A 22491-nucleotide genomic window follows, 5' to 3' on the forward strand; every position below is an offset into this window, starting at 1 on the left:
GATTTTTTTTTTCTCCTTTCCCAAGTTTCAGCAATTTCATGCTTATATATTTTGACACAGGAACCTACATGAGACTCTCCTTGAGAGAGATGAGTTGGATGCTTTTGGCTTCATTGATCCGGCAGCCACATATATGTGTGAGAGATCAGAATTTGTCCCTTACTTAGTGAATCGGTTGAAAGAGGGCAAGGCTGACCGTATATTCTTTATGGCCTATAATCCGGGGTAAGTATTCGTTTTATACTTTTAATCATGGATAACATGGTGCTTAGTTAACCGATTATCATGTGGCTTATGTATTAATGTAGGGAACATTGGATATTGACAATCATTTGGGAAGATGAGATTTATATCGTAGACCCTTTGCCAAAACCAGTGCATTACAAACCATGGGAAAATGCAGTGATAAAGTAAGCTTGATTATGGTTTTTTAATTCACTGTCTTTGTGCACCAACTAATATTTTTGCTGAATATTTCCTTGGTGGTGGTGTATGCAGTGCAGTTAAAACTTACAATGCTGAAAAGGGGAGGGTTAACAAAGTGCCTAAGTTAAAATTACTTCCGGTAAGCATAGTATTTGAGGTTGATCGAGTTACAATATATGTTTTACTGTGATAATGCTCTTTCTAATTCAATAACATGAATAAATAGGGCGCACCTAAGCAGTCGGGTGGAGTTGAATGCGGCTATTATGTTATGCGGTACATGAAGGCTAGGATATTATTAATAATGACACGCTTTCGTTTTCAACCAAGGTATAAGCATTGTAATTAATTTGACAAAAAACTTTGTTTTAAATATTGGTGTATCATTATGACATACATTGTTATATGTATTTGTAGTGGGCGGTAAAGGATCGGAAAGGGTATACCCAACAACAACTTGATGAGGTCCGCATTGAAGTAGCCGACTACTTACAGACTCTACTGTAGGTTCTGACCAGTTTCTTGATTTTGAGTTAGGCTAGCTTTTAATTAACTTTTTTGTAGCAATTATGAACAAACATGAATACTAATTACTAGGCTAGCCTTGTAGTATATAGGTGCATGAATTGGAGTTTTATTTTGCCTATTTTGTAAACTGTTAAGGATGATGAATGTCAGATATAATACCCTAAATTGTAATTTATAATCACAGTTCTATTTTGTGGACATCATCCTCTTTATAGAATGTGATGTCTAGATATAAAGTTGAAATCAATTTTAGTCATAAAAACTGATGTCCAGTAATACAAATACATCAGTTCCAAAATGAAAATCGATGTTACTAAAATATATAGACATCGATTTTTTGTCAAAAACGATATATTACTGAGTGGCAAACATCAGTTCCAAAATGAAAATCGATGTTACTAAAATATCCAGACATCGATTTTTTGTCAAAAATGATATATTACCCAATGCTAGACATCAGTTCCAAAATGAAAATCGATGTTACTAAAATATCCAGACATCGATTTTTTGTCAAAACTGATATATTACCCAGTGCTAGACATCAGTTCCAAAATGAAAATCGATGTTACTAAAATATCCAGACATCGATTTTTTGTCAAAAAATGTTACTAAAATATCCAGACATCGATTTTTTGTCAAAAAAGATATATTACCGAGTGCCAGACATCAGTTCTAAAATGAAAATCGATGTTACTAAAATATCCAGACATCGATTTTTTGTCAAAAACGATATATTACCGAGTGCTAGACATCAGTTACAAAATGAAAATCGATGTTACTAAAATATCCAGACATCGATTTTTTGTTAAAAACGATATATTACCGAGTGCCAGACATCAGTTCCAAAATGAAAATCGATGTTACTAAACTATACAGACATCGATTTTTGAATAGAAACGATGTGCAATAGATTATTAACATCGTTTTTTCGTTACACACTGATATTAATATAAGTAAATATATCGGTTCCTACAATACTAGACATTGTATATTGAATCTAAAATCGTGGTATATGTGGCAAATTACGCTTCAAAATCATGAAGAACAAGAAATGTTTATGGGAACCGATGTCTGTAACAGTATTAGTCATCGGTTCTTAAATCAATAACGATGTTAAAACGCAAACTTGTGTTGTATAATCTATATTTCTTTAAGCTTTAAATACAATAAAATGTTGGTTTAACAATAGTAAAGCATGCAAGTTTGTTATCATTTAAACCTATTTACATCGGTTTATAATAAGGAACCGATGTCTACACGAATACTAGACATCGGCTAAAAACCGATGTCTGGATTTTCCGGATCTTTCTCATCACCCACAAAGACATCGGTCGAGTTTTTATTTCTCATCGGTTTTTGGCCGATGTCTAGGGCCATAATTCTAGTAGTGACAATTTTGCTACATGAATGCACCATTTTTTTTTTGTTGAAAGTTGTTTAGAAAAGCTCTACCTTGCTGAGCAATGCAAGAATTGAACCCTCCATTCTATTGAGTTCTACTATTAGTGTGAACACATCCTGGAATGACTTGTGGTTGGACCTTTGTTGGAATGTGAGACTGCATTGTTAATATTATTCCCTTGACTGCCTTAGTGAATGAATCGCTTATTATGTCTGCTTACTTATAGTTTGTTTTTTTATATCTGAACATTTCCATGATTGTTCCAGTCTGCTGCACGACTTGGAAATGCAAATATCCCAGCTGCACGGAGCTTGGATTTGGACAGCAGGGTGCCTCTTGCTACAAGGGGCAGAGGCCGGCGAGGAGTCCCTGTTGGCTCTGTAACAGAGCTAGAGCCAGAAGCAGAAGCAGGGGTTCGTGGCCGTGGCCGGGGACGTGGACATGGCCGGGCCGCAAGCCGTGAACTTTTTAGATGTTTTGATTTAGGTAAGGAACTTAACCTTCAAATTATGACCTTGATGCTTTGAGATTCACTGAGACTGATTCTCGTTCTTTAACCATTTGCCCTAGATTCGGTGATTTTATCTTAAAATTCCTGAACGTTGTTGTTTTGTGCAGATTATTATGCGTAGAGAAAAATATCTAATCGGATGGATCTTTTCTTGAAAGTATATCAAGTAATGTGTTGGGCACCATCTTAAATAATCATGTATGTTCACGTTAATGGGTTTCTGCCCCCAGCTTGGGGATTATTGGTAGTCCGTTGAACTATGCATTCCAGGCGTTGGCTAAGTAGGGGTTTAAAAAAAATTTCTCATATCGAATTCGAAGACTGGAACTTTAGTATGTTTGGTAATATCTCCGAAAGTTTTGCATACTCGATTACAAATGTTTCAAAAGTCTATGCTTTTTATTCCTGTTCGCGCAACTTTACTATGGTAATATCTCCAAAAGATTTGCCTAGCCAATGATAAATGTTTCAAAATTCTATGATTCTAATCCTGATCCTTCCCTTTATTTAAGGGAAGCACCATCTTAAATAATCATGTTTGTTCACGTTAATGGGCTTCTGCCCCCAGTTTGGGGATTATTGGTAGTCCGTTGAACTATGCATTCCAGGCGTTGGCTAACTAAGGGTTTTAAAAAAATTTCTCATATCGAATTCGAAGACTGGAACTTTAGTATGTTTGGTAATATCTCCGAAAGTTTTGCATACTCAATTACAAATGTTTCAAAAGTCTATGTTTTTTATTCCTGTTTGTGCAACTTTACTATGGTAATATCTCCAAAAGATTTGCATACCCAATTATAAATGTTTCAAAATCCTATGCTTCTAATCCTGATCCTTCCCTTTCTTTAAGGGAAGCAAAGCGGAATTAGTAACAAATTTACACAAGTTGTTTGTTGTTGAAAAGATCTTTTGGGCTCAACGTGCAAGGGTAAACGGGTACAACTTGAGGATAAAAATATTCACACTTGTATTAGAAAAAAGAAAAATCTTGTTTTTAGAACTGAGGATGTAAAGGCATCTCCAATAGACAATTTATTTTAAGCTAAAAATAGACTCAAACAGAATATCTAAACAAAAGTTAAATTTAATTTTTGTTACAACTATATTTCGTTAGGATGAGAGAAAATTTAACTAAACCTTAAATTTAATTTTGAGATTTAGGTATTCTATTGGAGCATAGCTCAATAACTGACTAGTTATAATTCACTTTTACCTATGAATATAAGTATTATTGTTGGAGATGCTCTAAAGTCATCTTTAGTGAGAGGAAACTATACTGAGGCCAAGGGTATAATTTAGCCTCCAGAAATATTATTTTTTATTCAGCAACAAGTGAACCATCTCCAGTAAGGCAGAGTTAAATTTTAGACCTTTTAAGTATTTTATGATTTTACATTATGTTTTTGTAATTTTTATGATTTTATTCTATTTTAATAATATTTTAATTTGGATGAGGTATTTATGTGGTATTGTTGATAACATTTTCGGATAGTTTTTTAAGTGCCACGTGCCACTTCGGAAGCAAATATGTAGATTCCCGATTAGATATAGCGTAAACGTGGCAAGATTAATTATTATAGTTTTATAAAATTTACCGATAGGATTTTTGAATGTCATGTGTCTTGTTGTGATCAACTCTTTAGATTTTCAATTAGATTTTATGCATACGTGGCTGTTCTATCTTCAGCTTCAAAGCTTAACAAAAAGGGTTTCATATGCATATCTCACTACCTCATCTATCTCCTCTCTAATTGTTTGTTCATTTCATAACTTTTCATTACATTTTGCAATGAATTCGAACTAGTTTTCTCAGTAGAATTAGAGGCAACGTGAAGACGAGGAAGATGACGAAGAAGATGAAGAATATAATGTGCAGAGGCGAAGAAATACAACACAAGTTATGGCATAAGCAGCTAGCTAGTTGGCTACTAACCCACTTCAACAACAACCTCAATGAGATGGTTCTGTTCCAGGCCGCGCTACCCCTCATCGATCACATGAGGTAGCTAATGAAAAAATTGTTAAATGATTACTCCGTAGCTGATCCTGCGTACCCTGCCGAAACTTTCAGATGACGTTACATGATGAGGCGTGAAGTGTTCCTCCGCATGTTAAAGCATGCCCAGACTGCAGACCCATACTTTAGGCAGTCACACTATTGTGCTGGGCATCCGGGATTCTCAACTCATCACAATATTGTGTCGGGCGTCTGTGATTCTCACCTCACCAAAAATTGATGTCTGCACTCCGGATGCTAGCCACTGCATGCTCGGCTGATTCCTTAGATGAATCCTTCCGTATGCCAGAATCAACTGCCATTGAGCTCGAGCAAGAATATATAATGGCCCAAACTTACCTCTTAATCCAAGAGCGGGGCAAATTACAAGGGCCGAATACATCTCTCGTTATCGAAAGGTACGCTCTCATATTAGAAATAGTAATATGCGAAAAGATCTTGTCAAACATGTTTGTCAAGTAGAGGACAAGGAAGACAAGGAGGACAAGGCTAGGGGTATGACAATTACATTGTCATCCTAATAATTAGGGCTGGGTAGAAAATCGAATACAGTGGCAAAACCGACCTACCTGCACCGGAAAAGTTGGTCGGGTAACCGAACAGAATAAACAGAGAAAAAAAACAGCAGGAACCGCACCGACCCAATTACATGCGGTCCGGGTTCAGTGTCGGGTTTCAAACTGACCGGATAGGAACTGACCCGACTGATTTTTATTAATATATTTTTTAAATATTTTTGTATGCTGTTTATATCCTATTGGTGGTCATAACTCTTACCATAGACCTTTCCATAGCCTATCACTAGGGTAAACAAAACGCTAACCAACCCTCTCTCTTTTCAGTTTCACACTTTCATGAGCGCCTTTCTCCGCCCTCTCTCAAAATAGTGAACCCTATCATCTCTCTGTCCGATTTCGATTTCCTCTCTCTCAAATCAAATCCTCCCTCCTGTCATTTCGATCTCTCTCTCTCTCTCTCTCTCTCTCTCTCTCTCTCTCTCTCAGTGAGTTCTCTCGAATCAAACCCTGTCATTACTCATTACTATTAACAGTTTTATGGAATCATTAAAATGTTTATTGTTTAGACTTTGATTCTGAGTTTATGAGTTCCGATTGCTATGGGTTTGCCGTAGGTATTACTGTTATAATGTTTAATGGAATGTTATGAGTTTAGGCTTTGATTATGAGTTTATGAGTTCCGATTGTTATGGGTTTCGAGTCTTTAGACCACCGATGAGTTTAGGGTTTCAAATTGGGATTCGATGGAGTTTAAGGTTTTTGGGTTTCATTTTTTGGGGTTATGGCTATAAAATTTTGTTGATTGGGTTTCATTCTAATGTTATGTGTTTATTAAATGAAACTTTGTTTTGACAATGCAGATGGAAGAACGTTCTGGATGTCCAACTGGTGGGACCGAGATAGATTCTAGCATGGGAACTACTACTGCTGCAACCCCTGCATCCAGTTCAACCATTCCAGCTCAACTTTGTTTTGAACTGCTACTGCTGCTGCTACAACACCTGGTGCTACTATGTCAGAGGTTGCAATTCTGTCTGGTTCGAAGAGAAAGAACAAGAGTATGGTATGGGATCACTTCACGAAGCTGCTGAACCCTGATGGTACAAAGATGTTGAGGCCAAAGGCGAAATGCAACTACTGCCCGCAGACTTACATGGTGCACTCCAAGTCCAACAGCATAAGCTCAATGAGAAACCGCATGCTTTATCAGTGTAAGAAAAACCCACTTTACCTTCCAGCCAAAAAGCAGAAAAACTTAATGTTTGAGTCTGGGGAAAGCTAATTGCAAGGTCTTTTGATCAAGATGTGTCTAGGTTAGCTTGTGCTAGGATGTTCATTAAGGATGAACTGCCCTTTAGCTTTGTTGAGCGGAGGGATTCATTGATTTAGTGAAAACCCTTCAGCCACAGTTTAAGCAACTATCCCGTAGGACCATTGCTAGAGAGATCTCGGATCTCTATCAATCTGAGAGGACTAGGATTAAAAATATCTTAGCCACCTATGGTCAGAGAGTGTCCCTAACCACTAATACTTGGACTTCGGTCCAAAATATCAACTACATGGTTCTCATAGCCCACTTCATTGATGATGATTGGGTTCTGCACAAACGAATCCTTAATTTCTCTGTGATACCGAACCATAGGGGCAAGACAATAGGGCAGCTAGTTGAGACCTGTTTAATTGGGTGGAGAATTTAGAAAGTATTTACAATTGTCATGGATAATGCGTCTCCTAATCAAATGGCGTTAGATTACATGAGAGAAAAGATAAGGAATTGGAGAGAGTTGGTTTTACGTGGGGAATTTCTGCATATGAGGTGCTGCTGCCACATTCTTAACTTAATTGTTAAGGATGGAATGGAGGAGCTGGATTCCTCAATTGAGGAGATTAGAAATTGTGTCAAGTATATTAGGTCAAGTCCGTCAAGGCTGGAAAAATTCTGTAAGTGTGCAGCTCAAGAGAAAGTCGATCACAAGGGTGGGATAGTGTCTTTAGATGTCTGCACTAGATGGAACTAGACATACTTTATGCTAGACATAGCAATAAAGTACCGGAAAGCCTTACTTAGGTTGGAGGATGAGGATTCACAGTTTGAATCCTATTTCAATGAGAGAGTTGGTGGGAAGAAGAGAGATGGACCTTTGATTGGACTTGATTGAGAGAAGGCTGTAAGGCTAGTCAAGTTCTTGAAGATATTTTATGATGCAACGCTCAAGTTTAGTGGGACAAGTGTTGTGACAACAAATCAGCCATTACTTTGGATGTGTACCATCATTGGAGAGCTAGACAAGTGTATCAAAGGTAAAGAACATTGCTGTTTTCAATTTTGTTTTTGTTTTTTTTTTTACTTGTCAATTTTCTGTGATTTCTAATTGGGGATTGATTTCTGTCTTTACAAGGTGATGATGGATTGATGGTGAACATTGAGAATTCAATGAAGAAGAAATTGACAAATACTGGGGGAGGCTTGAAGATTTGAACAAGATACTGCTGATAGCAGTGGTGTTGGATCCAAGGTAATTTTCTGTTAATGTCATAGTTTGATTTCCGATAATGAACTGCATTAATGTTTGTTGCCATGATGGTCTGACTTGTTTTTATGTGATGAAATGATAGTGCAGCACTTAGTTTTCTTCAGTTAATAATGATGTTATAATGTTAATGAAATGAACTATTGTTAATAAAATGACCTTTCTTAATTTTTGTAAAGGTACAAACTGCTGTATTTGGAGTATTTCTTTCCAAAACCGCAACAAGACAAGACCATGGTGGCTGCGATGGTTTCTGAGGTCAAGAGCTTGTTTCTGCAACTCTTTGCTGAGTATGCTGAAAATGATCCCGAGGCAGCACAAGCTTCTTTTTCTGCAACTCAACCACTGTTTGGAGCTGCAAATGCAAGTTTGGAGGATGAGGATAGTCATGCTGCAAGCATGAATGAGTTCATGAAGCTTAGGCAGGAGAAGGATGTTGTCGAGATCAAGAATGAAGTCGACAAATACCTGCAGGAGCCATCTGAGGACCCTTCAAATCAAAGCTTTCAACTGTTGGATTGGTTAAAAGAAAATGCTGTGAGGTTTCCAATTTTATTGCATATTGCAAGGGATGTTTTGGCTATGCCTGCATCAACCGTAGCTTCCGAAAGTGCCTTCAGTCTTGGAAAGAGGATTGTGGATCCATTTAGGGCAAGTTTGACCCCTAAAATGGTTGAGGCTCTTGTTTGCTCAAGTGATTGGTTGAGGGTTGCTTGTAAGCCATTGTTTAGGGAGCCAACTACGACTAAAATGGAACAATATGCTGAACTGGAGAAGATGGAAGCAAGTAGCTTAAGTGAACTACTCACTGGTCTGTTTATGTTTTCACTTTTTTGAATTTGATGTTGAATCTGATTGATTGCAGATTCTGGTGTTACTCATGGTGATGTACCTGTTGAATTGGGAGAATGATGAAGCATTGAAGCAAACCTGCAAGCGGCAGCATCTAGGATGGCTTTTGTTCAATCTACTTCTATTTGATTTTGAACTTGTAATAACTTGGAGTTTGGTTGAATTGTTCTCTATTTTTATTTAGGTCTATAACTATTGACTAAGTTTGGACTATAGACTTATGGAGTATGGAATATGGTTGCAGCTCTTTGCTTAAATGTTTATTGTTTAGGACTCTAGGTGTTTAGGTCCTTTGGGATGTAAAATTAGGTGTTATATTTGAATTATATGGCTTATTGATGGGCTTGAGAATGGCTGAATGGTCTTTAAAAAAGCAGGTAAATTGTGAAAAAAGAAAACTTGGGCCTGCAAATATTGGCCATAAATGAATATATAAAAAAAGACCCAAAACTGAAAGTTCTGCCCAGCCCAAAACCAAACCTAGTCGACCCGAAAATTCGGCCCAATCGGACTTTTAGCCCACTCTTTTGTAATTCGGTGCTCGGTTTGGATTTGGGCCCAACCGATTGTTCCAGTTCGAAAATGGTTTGGGCCTCGGACCGAACCAATCAGACATATGCCTAACCCTACTAATAATAATTGACAATTCATTGTCATGTCATAATGCTCGGGTCTTAGTTTTTTAATTTTTTATTTTTTATTAACGGATGACTTGTTTTTATTTGCTTTAATTTTTATTGTGTGGCTTGTTTGGTTTCAATTGTAATGAATAAAAGTTTACTTTAATTCTACTTTAGTTTCACCATTTATTTCATAAATAAAATATTACTTAAACTCCATTAACATGATACAAAATAAATAATTTTTTTTTCAAAAAACATGCACTTGAAAGAAACTGATTTATATTAACTAAAATTCGTCTTCATTGAATGACATTTGTGGATGATAGTCATTCGATGTTAGCCGGTATTCGGAAACAATTCCCGTGCGCTTAGCTTTTCTAGTGCTTCTCTCTTTTTCCCATCAAAATAAGCATTGCTCCTTCTCTTTTTTCTAGTACTACAAAAATATATGGCAATTGCCTATTACATCTCTTGGAAAAATAAATACTTAAACAGAACTGGCGATCTATTGATCCAGCCAGATTTGTAGTCTTTAACCCTTCACTCTAGATCATGTTCTTGATCTTCTTGTTCCACATAGTGAGCTTCTCTTGCTTCACAATATGCTCTGTAGGCGGTGACAAGTTCTTCACGAGCTCGACAAATGTGTGCCCAATGATCAGACACTCCACATCGAGAACATACATCCCTTTGCTCAAACTCCATTGATTTAGGCGCTTTAAAAGCGTCATTTAGATGGCTCTTAGTATTGTGGCGCCACCAACATGGCCAGAGGCGTTGCCTCCTTCTCTCTTTCCACGTTGACCTCTTCGGTTCCGTGTTCGCCTATTTTGGCGATTACCTTCCCTAATAGAGCAATTATATGGACCAGAACATCCAAATGTATCCCTAAGATTAGGGTTTCGCTCTTGGCGCCCTCTCTTTGGGGCGCGACTATAATTGGATTTCGGAATATGCTCTGTTCCCACGGATCTCAAATTATAGTTCTTCATAAGGATATTGTCATGCTTTTCAGCGACATTCATAGCTCCAATGAGCTCATGAAACCTTGTGATCCATCTTGCAATAACATTGATTCGATAGTTCTTAGCAACCATCAATGTAGAGACGGGGAAGGTAGAGAGAGTCTTCTCAATCAACATCGCATTTGTGATCTCTTTACCACAGAATTCTATTAAAGATTTAATGCGAAATGCTTCTGAGTTGTAGTCAAGAATTGACTTGAAATCACAGAAGCTGAGGCTATGCCATCTCACTTCTAGGTCAAGAAGCAGGGAGTCACGGATGTTGCCAAATCTTTCTTCGAGTGAGACCCACATCCTTCTGGGGTATTCTTCATTCATACACTTGTACTAGAGCGAATCATCCATATGACGAGTCATTAGGATGGTAGGTTTCGCCTTATTTGCCTCTAAGGCTGCTCTATTTGCTTCCAAAGCTTTTCTAAGAGACACATAAACAAAGTCAAATCCTTTTCTTTGTTCGCAATTATTAGAGATATTGCAAAGGAACTCATTTCCGTTCTCTACATGCATTTTAGCATGGAATCTGTTGGCTATTCATAGGGTACGATTTGCCCTAAGATCGTAGAGAGTTTCTATGACAGTAATCAAGGTGCCATTTGGTAGGGGGAACTTGGGCTATTCCATGTCCTTGAATTAATATTGATGACCCAGCCATCATAGTCACAAAAGTAATATGCTCAGAATCAAAATTGAGTCATAATGAAAAGAACTCGAAATTGTAGAGAAACTGAAATTGAGAGAAATTGTTATGTATTCTCATTGATAATGGGAGTCTCTTTATATAGAGGATTACAAGGCATAGAGTCTGAATCATACAAGGAAAGATAATCTCTAGATTCTTCTAATTAAACCCTATTACCACTAGGTCAAGTAACCTAGAGTTTGGGCTAAACACAAATTAGGGTTTTACTTGAACATTATAATGATTTTGATAATTAAACGCATTTAAATTCATTATGATATATATAGAATGTTATGATTATGATAAAGATTGGCATGATGATTTTCATATGATTTCATATAGAATTTTGAGATTTGAGGATAATTCAGGTAGTTTGAGTGGTGTATTTAATAAAATGATAGAATAAGAAATCAAAAGGGTGGTGTATTAAGTAAGAGGTGTGTATTAAGTATTTAGAGACGTGCGAATAAAATTTCCCTAGCATTTATTCTAAAAAAAAAAAAAAACCTATAAAGGACCGTGCATAAGAATGCAGCCATTAAGTAAATGGTTAGAATATCAACTTGTAAATAAGTACCAACAATTTCCTACAACAAATCATAATATGTATTTTCCAACATCAACTTCAGGGAATTATGGATACATACATGCCCATTCTCCATCCATGGATGAACGTTGACACCAATTACCAATATCGATCCCTCTTTTTAGGTAATATAATCGATATTATTTCTCCAAAATTTTTATTGTTGTAGTGTTGATGCACTTGCTCCGTAGTTGCTCATAACGAATCAGCTTTTACAAGTCAGAGACTCTTTTCCATACTCTTAGTATTGGTCAATTTGCATGTGGAAGAGTTTTCTGTTATGAAACTAAATGGAATCACGAACACGTTACCTGATTTCTTGGCGAATGTTTGTAAATTTATTTTGTCTTAATTCTTCAGAAAGTAAGATGGGAATTGGAACCTAGCGTTGTTGAATCAAGTTGGGACTTCCCAAGAGCTGGAGGCAATTATGGGAATTCCTTTAGTTCGTAGTAGAGGCAGGGATCAACTTATTTGGAGTCCAAATCGTAATGGGAAGTATTCTGTCAAGAGTGGATATATGGTAGCTTTAAAGGAGGGTAGAGCTTCAAGAGGTGCTTCTAATGGAGTTCCGACTGTTTCTGAATTTTGGAAACAACTTTGGAAGATTAAAGTCCCTCCAAAGATGTCCCATTTCCTTTGGAGGTATGCTACAAGTTTTTTTACCATGTAAGGCTTCTCTGTATTTGAGGAGATTGGTTACGGATTCTACGTGCTCTCGGTGTCAACAAGCTCAGGAATCACCTTTACACGCAATATCTCAATGCTCATATAGTATTGCGGTGTTGGAAAAGGCGAACTTCTATTCCAAGTTGGGCCAAGGCACGTGGAATTCTTTTATTGATTTTTTGAAGGATGCTAGAAAGGTGTTGACGGTGGATGAACTGAGGTTTCTGGTGGTGTTGCTATGGAGTAATTGGAAGGAAAGAAATGCGATGCAATTTGGTGAGCATCCAAGGCCTCCAAAGGTTATTTATACAATGAGTGAGGTAGTTTGGAATGGTATATTACAAAACCAGGTTTTGAATCAACCTGGAGGTAGTAACGTGCATGGTAATGCATCAAGTGGATGGGTGCCACCTGTTGATGGCCAATTAAACCTTAATTGTGATGCCTCCGTTATTCATAATGGCAACAATGTTGGAGTGAGCATTGTATGTAGGGACAGTGGGGGTATGTTAGTGGCTGCCATGGGTGAGCGATTGATGAGTCGGCTTTGCCCGGTGGCAGTAGAGTTGATGGCAATATTGATGGGATTGGAGTGGAGCATGGATCAAGGATGGAGAAGCGTGAGCGTCGAGACAGATTATCTGGAAGCTGCCTATTTGATTAATGGAACTGATGAATGTCTTGCTGTTGAAGGATTGGTGGTAGATAGAATTCGTTTCTTAATGGGTTCTATGGGTATTCAAGGTATTCATTTTGTTCCTAGAAGGCTTAATATGGCAGCTCATGTAGTGGTAGGATTTGTAGCTCGTAATAGTGGGCGATATGTTTGGTTAGGGCTTGGGTGCTCTTGGCTCATGGAAGTCATCGTTGGTGACGGACCCATAACTGGTTTAGGTAGTAGGGAGGTGAGTGGGGATTTCATGTCCACCACCTGTTACTCCCATTTTTTGTAATCTAGTTTCATTTGAATAAATGAATCATTCATTCTCAAAAAAATAAAAAATAAATCTTCAGAAATTCCCATGCGTAAAAAATTAATCTTAAAGATGAATAATTACCATAATATTTATGCATCTTCATCATCTCTATGAAAGTGCAATTACCTGATCTGTAGTTTTGTACAATATTCGTTTCTTCTTTTTTCTTGAAAGAAACTGGACTTTATAGCTGTATATATTTATATATCGAGATTACAAAGCAATGTACAATGAGTAATCCTATCCATAGACAAACACACACTTATCCATGGATTAGGGTGAAAGTGAAAGTGAAATGTATGAACGCGAACGTAATTATGTATGCAAAAACATTGGATTTCTCTCACACTTGGCCACTTGCATCAATCGGATCCACTTTAGAATTAGATACTATTTCTCTTATCTATTATGAAACAAATATGTAGAAGAATATAATGTTTTCGTGCTCTTACAGTTCATAGTCAGCAATTGAAAAAAGAAAATAAAAATGTATTCTCTATAAACTAATATCGATAATTAAAGAAAAGGGAATTGAAAGCCTTATCAATCTCTAACCATCTTAACAGTGTATCGATACTTTCATCTTCATACATACGTAATTATGTATAATAGCATCAATACAATTCATATATACAAAGCTAGGTAGTAGATTATGGGGAGTGAAATACACACTCCCCATTTTACAATCCATACTCCATGTTTCATTTTTTTGTAACTAAAATTTTGTCTTTACTAACTTAAATTTGTTCAAGTATATCCAGAATCTGTGTCTGACCAAAACTTTAGGTTACTTATGCAAGTTGTAATAGAATAAATCTTAGAGATATTCTCAGAGATATCTTCCTAGATATCCATTCATTGTACGATTATGTTTGCACTTTCTTCCTTTGGACATTGTTCAAAGATTTTAGCTGTCCCTATACCTCTTCATAATATTCCAGGTAAATTTATCTGGGGTTCTGTTAGTTTAGGTAAGTTTTCTATTAAAGGTGCTTCTTGGTTGTTAGCTCAAAATGCTTCTTTTCATTCTAAAGTAAAATGTTTAGACAAAATGTGGACGCTCAATATACCTCCTAAAATGAAAATTTTTGCTTGGACTCTTTTAAGAAATAAACTTAAGACTAGAGATAAACTTTCTATTTATAATCATAATATTTTTGCCTTATGTCCTTTTTGTAACTCTGTAAATGAATCTTTGGATCATCTTTTTATGCATTTCCCTTTTTCTTTATCGTTTGGTGAGAGCTGGTAATATTCCTACTCCTTTGAATTGGAATAGTTCCTTTTTATTATGGTTGGATGCCTTATTTAAGAATTCTAATATCCATTTAGACTCTATTGCTCAGATTTTCATCATTACTTGGTCAATTTGGTATTCCAGGAAATAGTTAATCTTCCAGCAGTTATCTCCCTCCCCTACTCAAACTTTTATGGGGCTGCTACTTTGGGAGCTAACTATTGGAAGGCAAATCCTCAGTCTGTTGCTGAGAAGGTTTCTAAATATTTTCATATCAAATGGCAGCCTCCTGATCAAGATAGAATTAAAATTAATTTTGATGATTCTGTTAAAAATGGTAGTGCTACTATTGGTTTCATTTTGGGAAATGTAGATGGCCTACCTGTCTTTGCTGCTTCTAAAAGAATTGGTGATGCAAGTGTGATTGTTGCTGAAGGTACTGCTCTCAAAGATGCTCTTAGTTCAGCTCAATGCTATAACTTCTCAAAAGTTTTGGTGGAAGGGGACTCCAAGCTACTTATTGATTGTATTATGGGAAAGGCCTCTATTCCTTGGAGACTTAAAGCATTGGTGACTGACATCAAGACCATTGCTGCTTCATTTTCTTTCATCAGATTCAGACATGTGTTCAGAGAAGCTAATTTTGTTGCTGACAAATTAGCTAGTTTCAATCTAAGAGATAGAGATGTTGCTGTTTGGCATAACTGCCTCCCCATTTCTGTGTCCCAAGCATTCCAGTTGGATCAGTTGTGTGGAGGAGTAGCTAGGGGCTTTAGTTTGTAGTTTGTTTCCCTGTTTTTATTTGTTCATCAAAAAAAAAAATGTTGCTGAAGCCCTGATTCTATGTTAGATTGTTGTTCTAGATTTGGAATACCGACGCTGATGGCCTAATGCTATGTTATGTAGTTGTTCTAGATTTGGAATACTGACACTGATGGCCTGGGGAGAAGATCCTTTACTAACCTCATTCCCCTCCTAACCTTCTTAAGCTTTTTACCAGATGACGACAAGTGTTTTTCTCATATCTAATGGTCTACCTGTTTTGCTTCCCAAGTTCCCATCCGCTTTGTGCCTTTGTTTCTTTCCTTTCTCCTGTTCTTCATTTCCTCCCCTTTCTCTCTCTTATGTTCTTTTTTCTTTCTGTTCTCCCCTCCTTATCAGATGCATTGCACTTAATCAATCTCTCTCCTTTCCACATAGGTTTCTTTTCTCTCAAAATCAAAACGCTGCAATCCCATTCCTCCAAAAAAGTGCCATAAAGTCTTGATCTTTCAATTTTCCAGCGACACCTAATTTACCAAACTCGACTTGGAATGAGTTTGGTTTTACTTTAGTTTTCCATTACTGTAGCATTTGAAATCGCTCCCCTTTGTAGTGCTCTCCACAACTTTAGTTTGCTGCTATTCCTCTAATGACTGCTTATCAATCTCTTTTGAGGGCTTAATAAAATTGGGTGGAGATAGTTGTGGCGATGGGAGTGATAGATAAACAAAATCTATCTAAGCTAGATTTTGACTTGGAGTTAGCAAAATCTAATTCCTACCTTCATTTTTCTGGTTCATACAATTTTAATCATTGTTCATATCTGAGAACAGAGGAAGGTGGAGAGAGAGAGAGAGAGTTGGCATGGGAGAATACTGACAGAAACTATAAATGTTTATTTTGTAAAATCAGTAACTTTTTACGTTGAGGAGAAATTTAGACAATTGGATATGAGACTTGACAACTGTCTTAGTCTCTATAAAGGCTTAGGTAGATTAGGAGGGGAATGAGCTTAGAAGAGGATCCTCTCCCGATGGGCTGATGCTAGGTTATGTAGTTGTTCTGGATTTGGAATATTGACACCGATGCCCTGAAGCTTAGCTAGATTAGGAGGGGAATGAGCTTAGGAGAGGATCCTCTCCCCGATGGGCTGATGCTGCGTTATGTAGTTGTTCTAGATTTGGAATAGTGACACTGATGCCCTGTTGCTATGTTACGTAGCTGTTCTCGATTTGGAATACTGACACTGATCGTTCATTGCTTTGACCTTGCAGAGAAAAGCCATGCAATCTGGTTAAAATTTAACAGGCAAAGGAGCGAAACTTAATTTCCACCGGTTAGTGCTAGGATATCAAACAAGAAACAATAAAGTCTGAAGAACCAGCATCCAGTTAGCGAAGGGAACAAGAAAAGGTAAGAAATACATACGTCACAACAAACGAAATGAAAGATGGTATGTTGCAAACCGGAAGCGTGGTTGAGAAAGCGTGGTCGAGATTTAAGAAGACCAATCTGAAGCCTACCAACACCAAATTGTATAAGATACCAAATACAAATTCCCACACACATGGCTCTTACACAGAAAAAGATGATGCATTTTATTCGAGACATGGCTCTTACAAAGAACAAATAAAAGATGATACACTTTGTTTCAGTAGCAACTAATTGCACCTCTTGATTGAGCAGGGCTTAATTTGCCTGATTGTCTGCAGTTGGCATTGGGTATGGGCAAGAGAGGAATCAAGTGACTGATCTCCAGTCATGGCACAACGCAATGCAAGGCAAACCATAATCGGTTCGACACCAACACCTGCCCCTGATGCTGTAAAATCTTCCATACAAATAGCACACGAGGGCGACTGTTGAATAACAGAATCTTGTATTTCCACCATGTTGGGATGAAATACATATGCTAATGAAATTGTTGTTTTTACCTGAAATCTACAAATAAAGTTGTCATTCCCAATTGCAGCCTTAACATCGAAAATGCTTCACATGCAGCATAACATGTATGTACTCCTCAGAGCCTAAATCAATTAACTGAAGAAATAGGGGAGGCATATAATCAAGTACTGCAGGTTTTACAGAGGCTATCAGCAATAATCATGAACATTCTCACCTGTGGCCATCCACAAAGTCAGTGGGACACCACATCGTTGTCCATGTATCCAAGGATTCCCTTTAAGTTACCCTCAGATTTTTCCTGCAATTTACAACCTAAGGGAAATTCAGACAAGGAGATGTCAGCAAATTTTGAAATCATCAAATTGAAAATAGGCATATAGATCCACCAAATATACAAAGCTAAGCAACTCTTTACCTAAAAGAAATCATAGTGAAAGGCCTGATTCTTACTTGATAGCATTTTCAGTCACATCTTAAGTAGCCTTCTTCTCAAGTCTCAGTGTGAGGTCAACCACAGTAAAATCAACAGTGGGAACCCTGAAGGCCAGTCCCGTTAACTTACCATTTAGTGCCGGCAGCGGTTTAGCAACAGCCTATAAATTAAACCAACACGGAGTCTGAATAAAACCCAAATTTAATAAACAGAGGTAGAGAAGTATATAAACTGTGAAGGCATAGTACATATAAACATGCAAGAAATCCAATACAATACCGTTGCACCAGCATTATTGGGAATTCTGTTATGGTCAACTCTCCAGTCTTTCATGACCATCAACAGGAGTAGCTATATCACATCGAGAACCCCATCAACCAATGACCCATTATAATCTTATTCAAACTTACAACCAAGTGTGAAGAGATGCTTTCAAAAACTCTGATAGACTCCGAGGTTGCTAAACCAGCAGAACACCACACACCAAATTTGACCATCATCAATATGACCATAATTTCAATGGCAGTTTTTTCTGTTCAGATCTACCAAGAGGACATTTATATGCTTTCGAGGAAGATTGTACAAGTGATAAACAATTCCTGTCAAAGCCAAATATAAAAGAAACAAACCATCAAAATGGTATCCATTACCTGCATTATGAAAATCAAGTGATGAGAATGCTGCAATATGTAAAGATGCTTGATAGGTCTAGATGGAGGTCAAGTGACAAAAGAAGATGGATATGCTGCAATATGTGAAGGTGCTTGGTAGGATCTAGTTGGAGGTCCGGTGAGAAAATATGCCTAGTCAAGTGTCTTCTACTAGTGCTTATGGATTTGTCTTTTTCACTTTGGCATTTTATCCTGCTAGCCAACTAATGATTGTTTCAGAGTTGTCAGAGTTGGCACTAATTAATAGAGAAACAAAGTAGAACATGTTTCCCAATCTGAGAAGTCGTTTACTTATTAAAGACTACTAAAACTCAAACTGATATTGATAGTCATACATGCATTTTAGTATTACAAGAAACATATAAATAGCAGAAACCAAAAAAGTGCAGCAGCTAACCGGCCACTTAGGACCGAAAGAAATCAGATTCTGAATTCAAGCCATGAGTAAAGTAATATCTTCACCAAAGATGAACAGTAAAGTGAACATAAGAACAGAACCAACTTATTTATAGATAGAATTAAAGATTTAGGATAGGTATGCATGAGTTCAAAATCAAATTTCCATATCGAATCCAATTTGATGATTGCGACAGCAACCTAAATTAAGAAGCAAAATAAGGATTCTGGACCAACATTCCTGCACCTGTGGCAAATGAGGATGATTTCCGGTCCTATTCTAATCCTAACCAATTTGCCAAATGAGAAACATGTAACCATGCATTTTAAGATAACAAGATGGAATATACAGTGGTAACCAAGGTTTTCACTGAGCATATTATCCTTATCTATCATGATTCCAAAGATTAAGGGTTGAAACTAGATATGTTCGGAATGGTATGTATGTTGCTGTTGTAGAGTTAGAATACTGACACTGCAGATTGTTTCTGTTTCCTTCTTTGCTTGGACCTTGCAAAGAAGCCATGCAATCTGGTTGAAATTAAGAGAAAGCAAACGGATCATAATAACTAAATTCAAATGCCAGCAGTTGGTGCTAGGAAATAAGAAAAAAAAAGAAGCTTGAGTTTGAAGAGTAAACATGCAGTTGTATCGGATACCACATAATGAAGTACAAGATTATTAGAATTAGAGCAAACAAAGCTACAGGGAAGGGGAGAAATACAATGCTTTCAACAAAAGAAATAAAAGATGATAGATTGCAAGCGGACAGCAAATAATCATAATTAAACCCAGTAATAGGTGTTCCCGAAGAACCAACATCAAATTGCATAGTACAAATTTATTACAAATAAAGAAAACAGAGTGGAAAATCCCACATACAAAGCTCGAAACAGAGTAAATAAAAGATGATACATTTTATTTCAGTAGCAACCGACTTTTTTTTTTTTTTGTTTGTTTAACTCACAAGACTAGTAATTGATAAGACAGCAGCAGGCACCTCTTGATCTTGGCAGGTTGAGCAGGGCTTAATCTTCTTCTGTTGGCATTGGGTATCGGCAGAGGGGACACATGTGGCTGATCTCCAGGCACTGAACAATGCAATGGACATGAAAATGGTGTCTGCAGGGCAGCCGAGTAATGGGTTCTTGTTCAAAATCCTCCAAACAAATAGCACAGGAGGGCGAGGTATCAGTATCGAGTGTCACTTGCTCCAAACCCTGGATTGATGATCTGCTAGCTGGAATCAAATTGGGCCTATATGGTTCATGTCCATCTCCGACGCGGTAAATGGTGTCCCACACAAACACTACAACAGTGTCCACAGGGGAGACGGCAGCCTCAACCACCCGGAATAGCTTGTCAACAACAGCAGGATGTTCATCTTCCGGCACACCCATACTCTTCAGATACTCGCAGATGAGCGTTTCATACTCCCTGTTACTGTCGTAGTTGTCGGATAATTGGTGCTTGAAATGAGATTACTTTACCCAAAAATCTCCTTTGGGCTTATTTTAGTATTGTAGTATTCAACAATTGGATCGCTTGTCACACGGTGCCAATGGCTTGACTTGTAGAACTTCAATCTGATGAACAGCTTGTCCTCCTCCCAAGAGCCTATGAGCTGGGCTGCCCTTTTTTGCACCGCAGCGTGATTATAGTAAAATACCTCCATACTCGCTTTTGGATCCCTAAAGATCGAGGCTTCTGTGTATAAATATAATTTGAGGATGAACCCTAAATTCTGCCCCCTCTAGGACAAGGATACGAAATTCGATTAGGCTTGGGAAAGTCCCTCAATTCTAATCCATATGAGATAAGGATTTCACTCTGACAGAAAGACCAAACTCGATTGCGATTATGAAAGTTGAGGAACAATCTAGTAGGATTTACTGATTTAGGGGATGCACTTACCCGAGGAAAAAAATAAAAAAAAGACCCTCTGTGTTGGACATAAGATAAGGTTTGAGAGAGGGCTCAAAAGCCAGGTCATGCCAAAAACCCGATCCACTGAAGTCCGAAACATATCCGCCCAGTCTGGTTCTGTAAGCCATGCCCATTTTCGCCCATAGTTTATTGTCAACAAAATATAAATAAAAACATAAATTCTGTAGTAAAATAAAAATACTTTTTTCCCACCAAATAAAAAAAAATCATCTATTGCTTTTGTTTTGGTCAATTTTTTCTTTTAATTATTGTTATTACGACAATTTATGGACTTATAAAATCCAAAGAAATATTGATAAGTCAATCTAATAAAATCTGTTCAACTCCATATGGAATTGAAACAATCCATGAATTAGCAGAATCCATGAAAATTATTAAAAATCAGCTAAAATCTTTTCAAATCTGAACTGAATACACTCCCCTAAGAGTAAATAAACAATGAAAAAAGCAAGAGTTTTGTATACAAATTTGGTCTTTACTATAATTTTTCAATTCAAGCTCATGGATCTAATAAGTTTAATTACAGTAATGGAAAGTTTTAATATAATAACTTTCACAGATATATAGATGTTGAGATAAGATAAAGGTTTGAGGGAGATGGTGATGGCAGCTACTAGGCCAATATATTCATCGCATCTCCCTCAAACTCTATCAAGACATCAATGTACAGTGAAATATACCAAAACCATGAATAGAGAGATGATGCCAGCTATTATGCCAAATCAAGAAATCAACTAAATTTTCTGAACAAGCAAACATAAAGGCAATAACAAAGAAATGATGCACCCCGATAGTTCATCTAACAGACCTATTTTGTCTCAAAGTTCATTTTTGGAAACGTCTTTGTCACAATGATCCAATTGCATAGATCACGATGTTTCTAACAGCGCTTGATAGACATTGAATAACTAGGGGTATCTCACCACACTGAGTGGCAATTGTTGCATTGGCCGGATCAGGGCAACAATTGCAGATTCCGTGCGCCTACACCAAATTTCACAAGCCTCTCATTTGTTAATGTTATGCAATCCAGAAAAGGTCCCACCAGTTGAGCTGGCGCAAATAGGTATAATTGTAAGGATCATAAGCAAAGTCCACCAGATTAGCGACAGTCTTCTCTTTTGATTATTCACAAGGTAGTACTCTAAAATTGAGTCACCAATTCCCGAAGGTATTGCAGCCTTGGAGTACCATATCTTCTGGTTCACTCTTCTTGCCAGCTATCATTGGTAAACAATTGTTGAATTGGTGAATCTAGTTGACCTTTTGCTCAATAAAGTCCTTGCTTAGTCACCTAAGTCTACTCGGGCGTTGCCTGAAATAAATTAATTTGGTTAGCATGCAAGCCTAACTACATAAAAAGAGCTTTTGATCAACAAACTACAAAAACTTTAATGAAATCTAACTTAATTCCCATGAAACGATAACTAAATTGTAACTTAATTAAGCTGTTGTTTCACAGTAGTACCTAACTAAAACACTTTTGCTAGAATCCAATATGGCATACTGCCCTTGTTTATCATCTTTGGTTACTAAGGTCAATTTTTTTTGTAAAGGTAGTCTGTTTTTTTGCATAATATCTGAAAAGAGGACTACCTTTTACAAGAAATAACCATGATTTCCATCTTGAGAATAACCTGATAGTGTATTGCATTCCATCAAATCAGATCCTTAGGCCTAAAATCATCAAACACACTTGTAGCTTCTATCAAATGTCTCCACCAAGAATACACGCATAGAAGTGCATTCCCCACAAAAACTTCAGAATGCAAGACAGACTCAAATACAAGAGA

At 37.1% G+C, this 22491-nt stretch overlaps 1 protein-coding gene and 1 long non-coding RNA gene across 3 annotated transcripts; one reads left to right on the plus strand and one right to left on the minus strand.

The window, feature by feature from the left end:
- The first annotated feature begins 681 nt into the window (after window positions 1–681).
- LOC121052884 lies at window positions 682–6684 on the plus strand. The gene is made up of 5 exons (XM_040518826.1): window positions 682–702; window positions 844–903; window positions 2623–2769; window positions 6263–6347; window positions 6422–6684. The coding sequence occupies exons 1-5, from the start codon at window positions 682–684 to the stop codon at window positions 6682–6684; spliced, it is 576 nt and encodes a 191-aa protein (XP_040374760.1).
- Window positions 6685–16861: 10177 nt separating this feature from the next.
- On the minus strand, window positions 16862–20790 carry LOC112200295. 2 transcript variants are annotated; one of them, XR_005809838.1, is made up of 6 exons: window positions 19752–20790; window positions 19226–19282; window positions 17964–18283; window positions 17702–17844; window positions 17466–17563; window positions 16862–17287 (listed from the first exon to the last, which is right to left on the minus strand). It is a non-coding gene; the product is annotated as an uncharacterized LOC112200295 (long non-coding RNA). The 2 variants fall into 2 exon arrangements; XR_002936245.2 differs by lacking the exon at window positions 19226–19282 and having other exon boundaries at window positions 19752–20789.
- Between the last annotated feature and the right edge of the window lie 1701 nt (window positions 20791–22491).

This window comes from Rosa chinensis, chromosome 4 (assembly GCF_002994745.2).
Source record: "Rosa chinensis cultivar Old Blush chromosome 4, RchiOBHm-V2, whole genome shotgun sequence".
Taxonomy (NCBI): Eukaryota; Viridiplantae; Streptophyta; class Magnoliopsida; order Rosales; family Rosaceae; genus Rosa; species Rosa chinensis.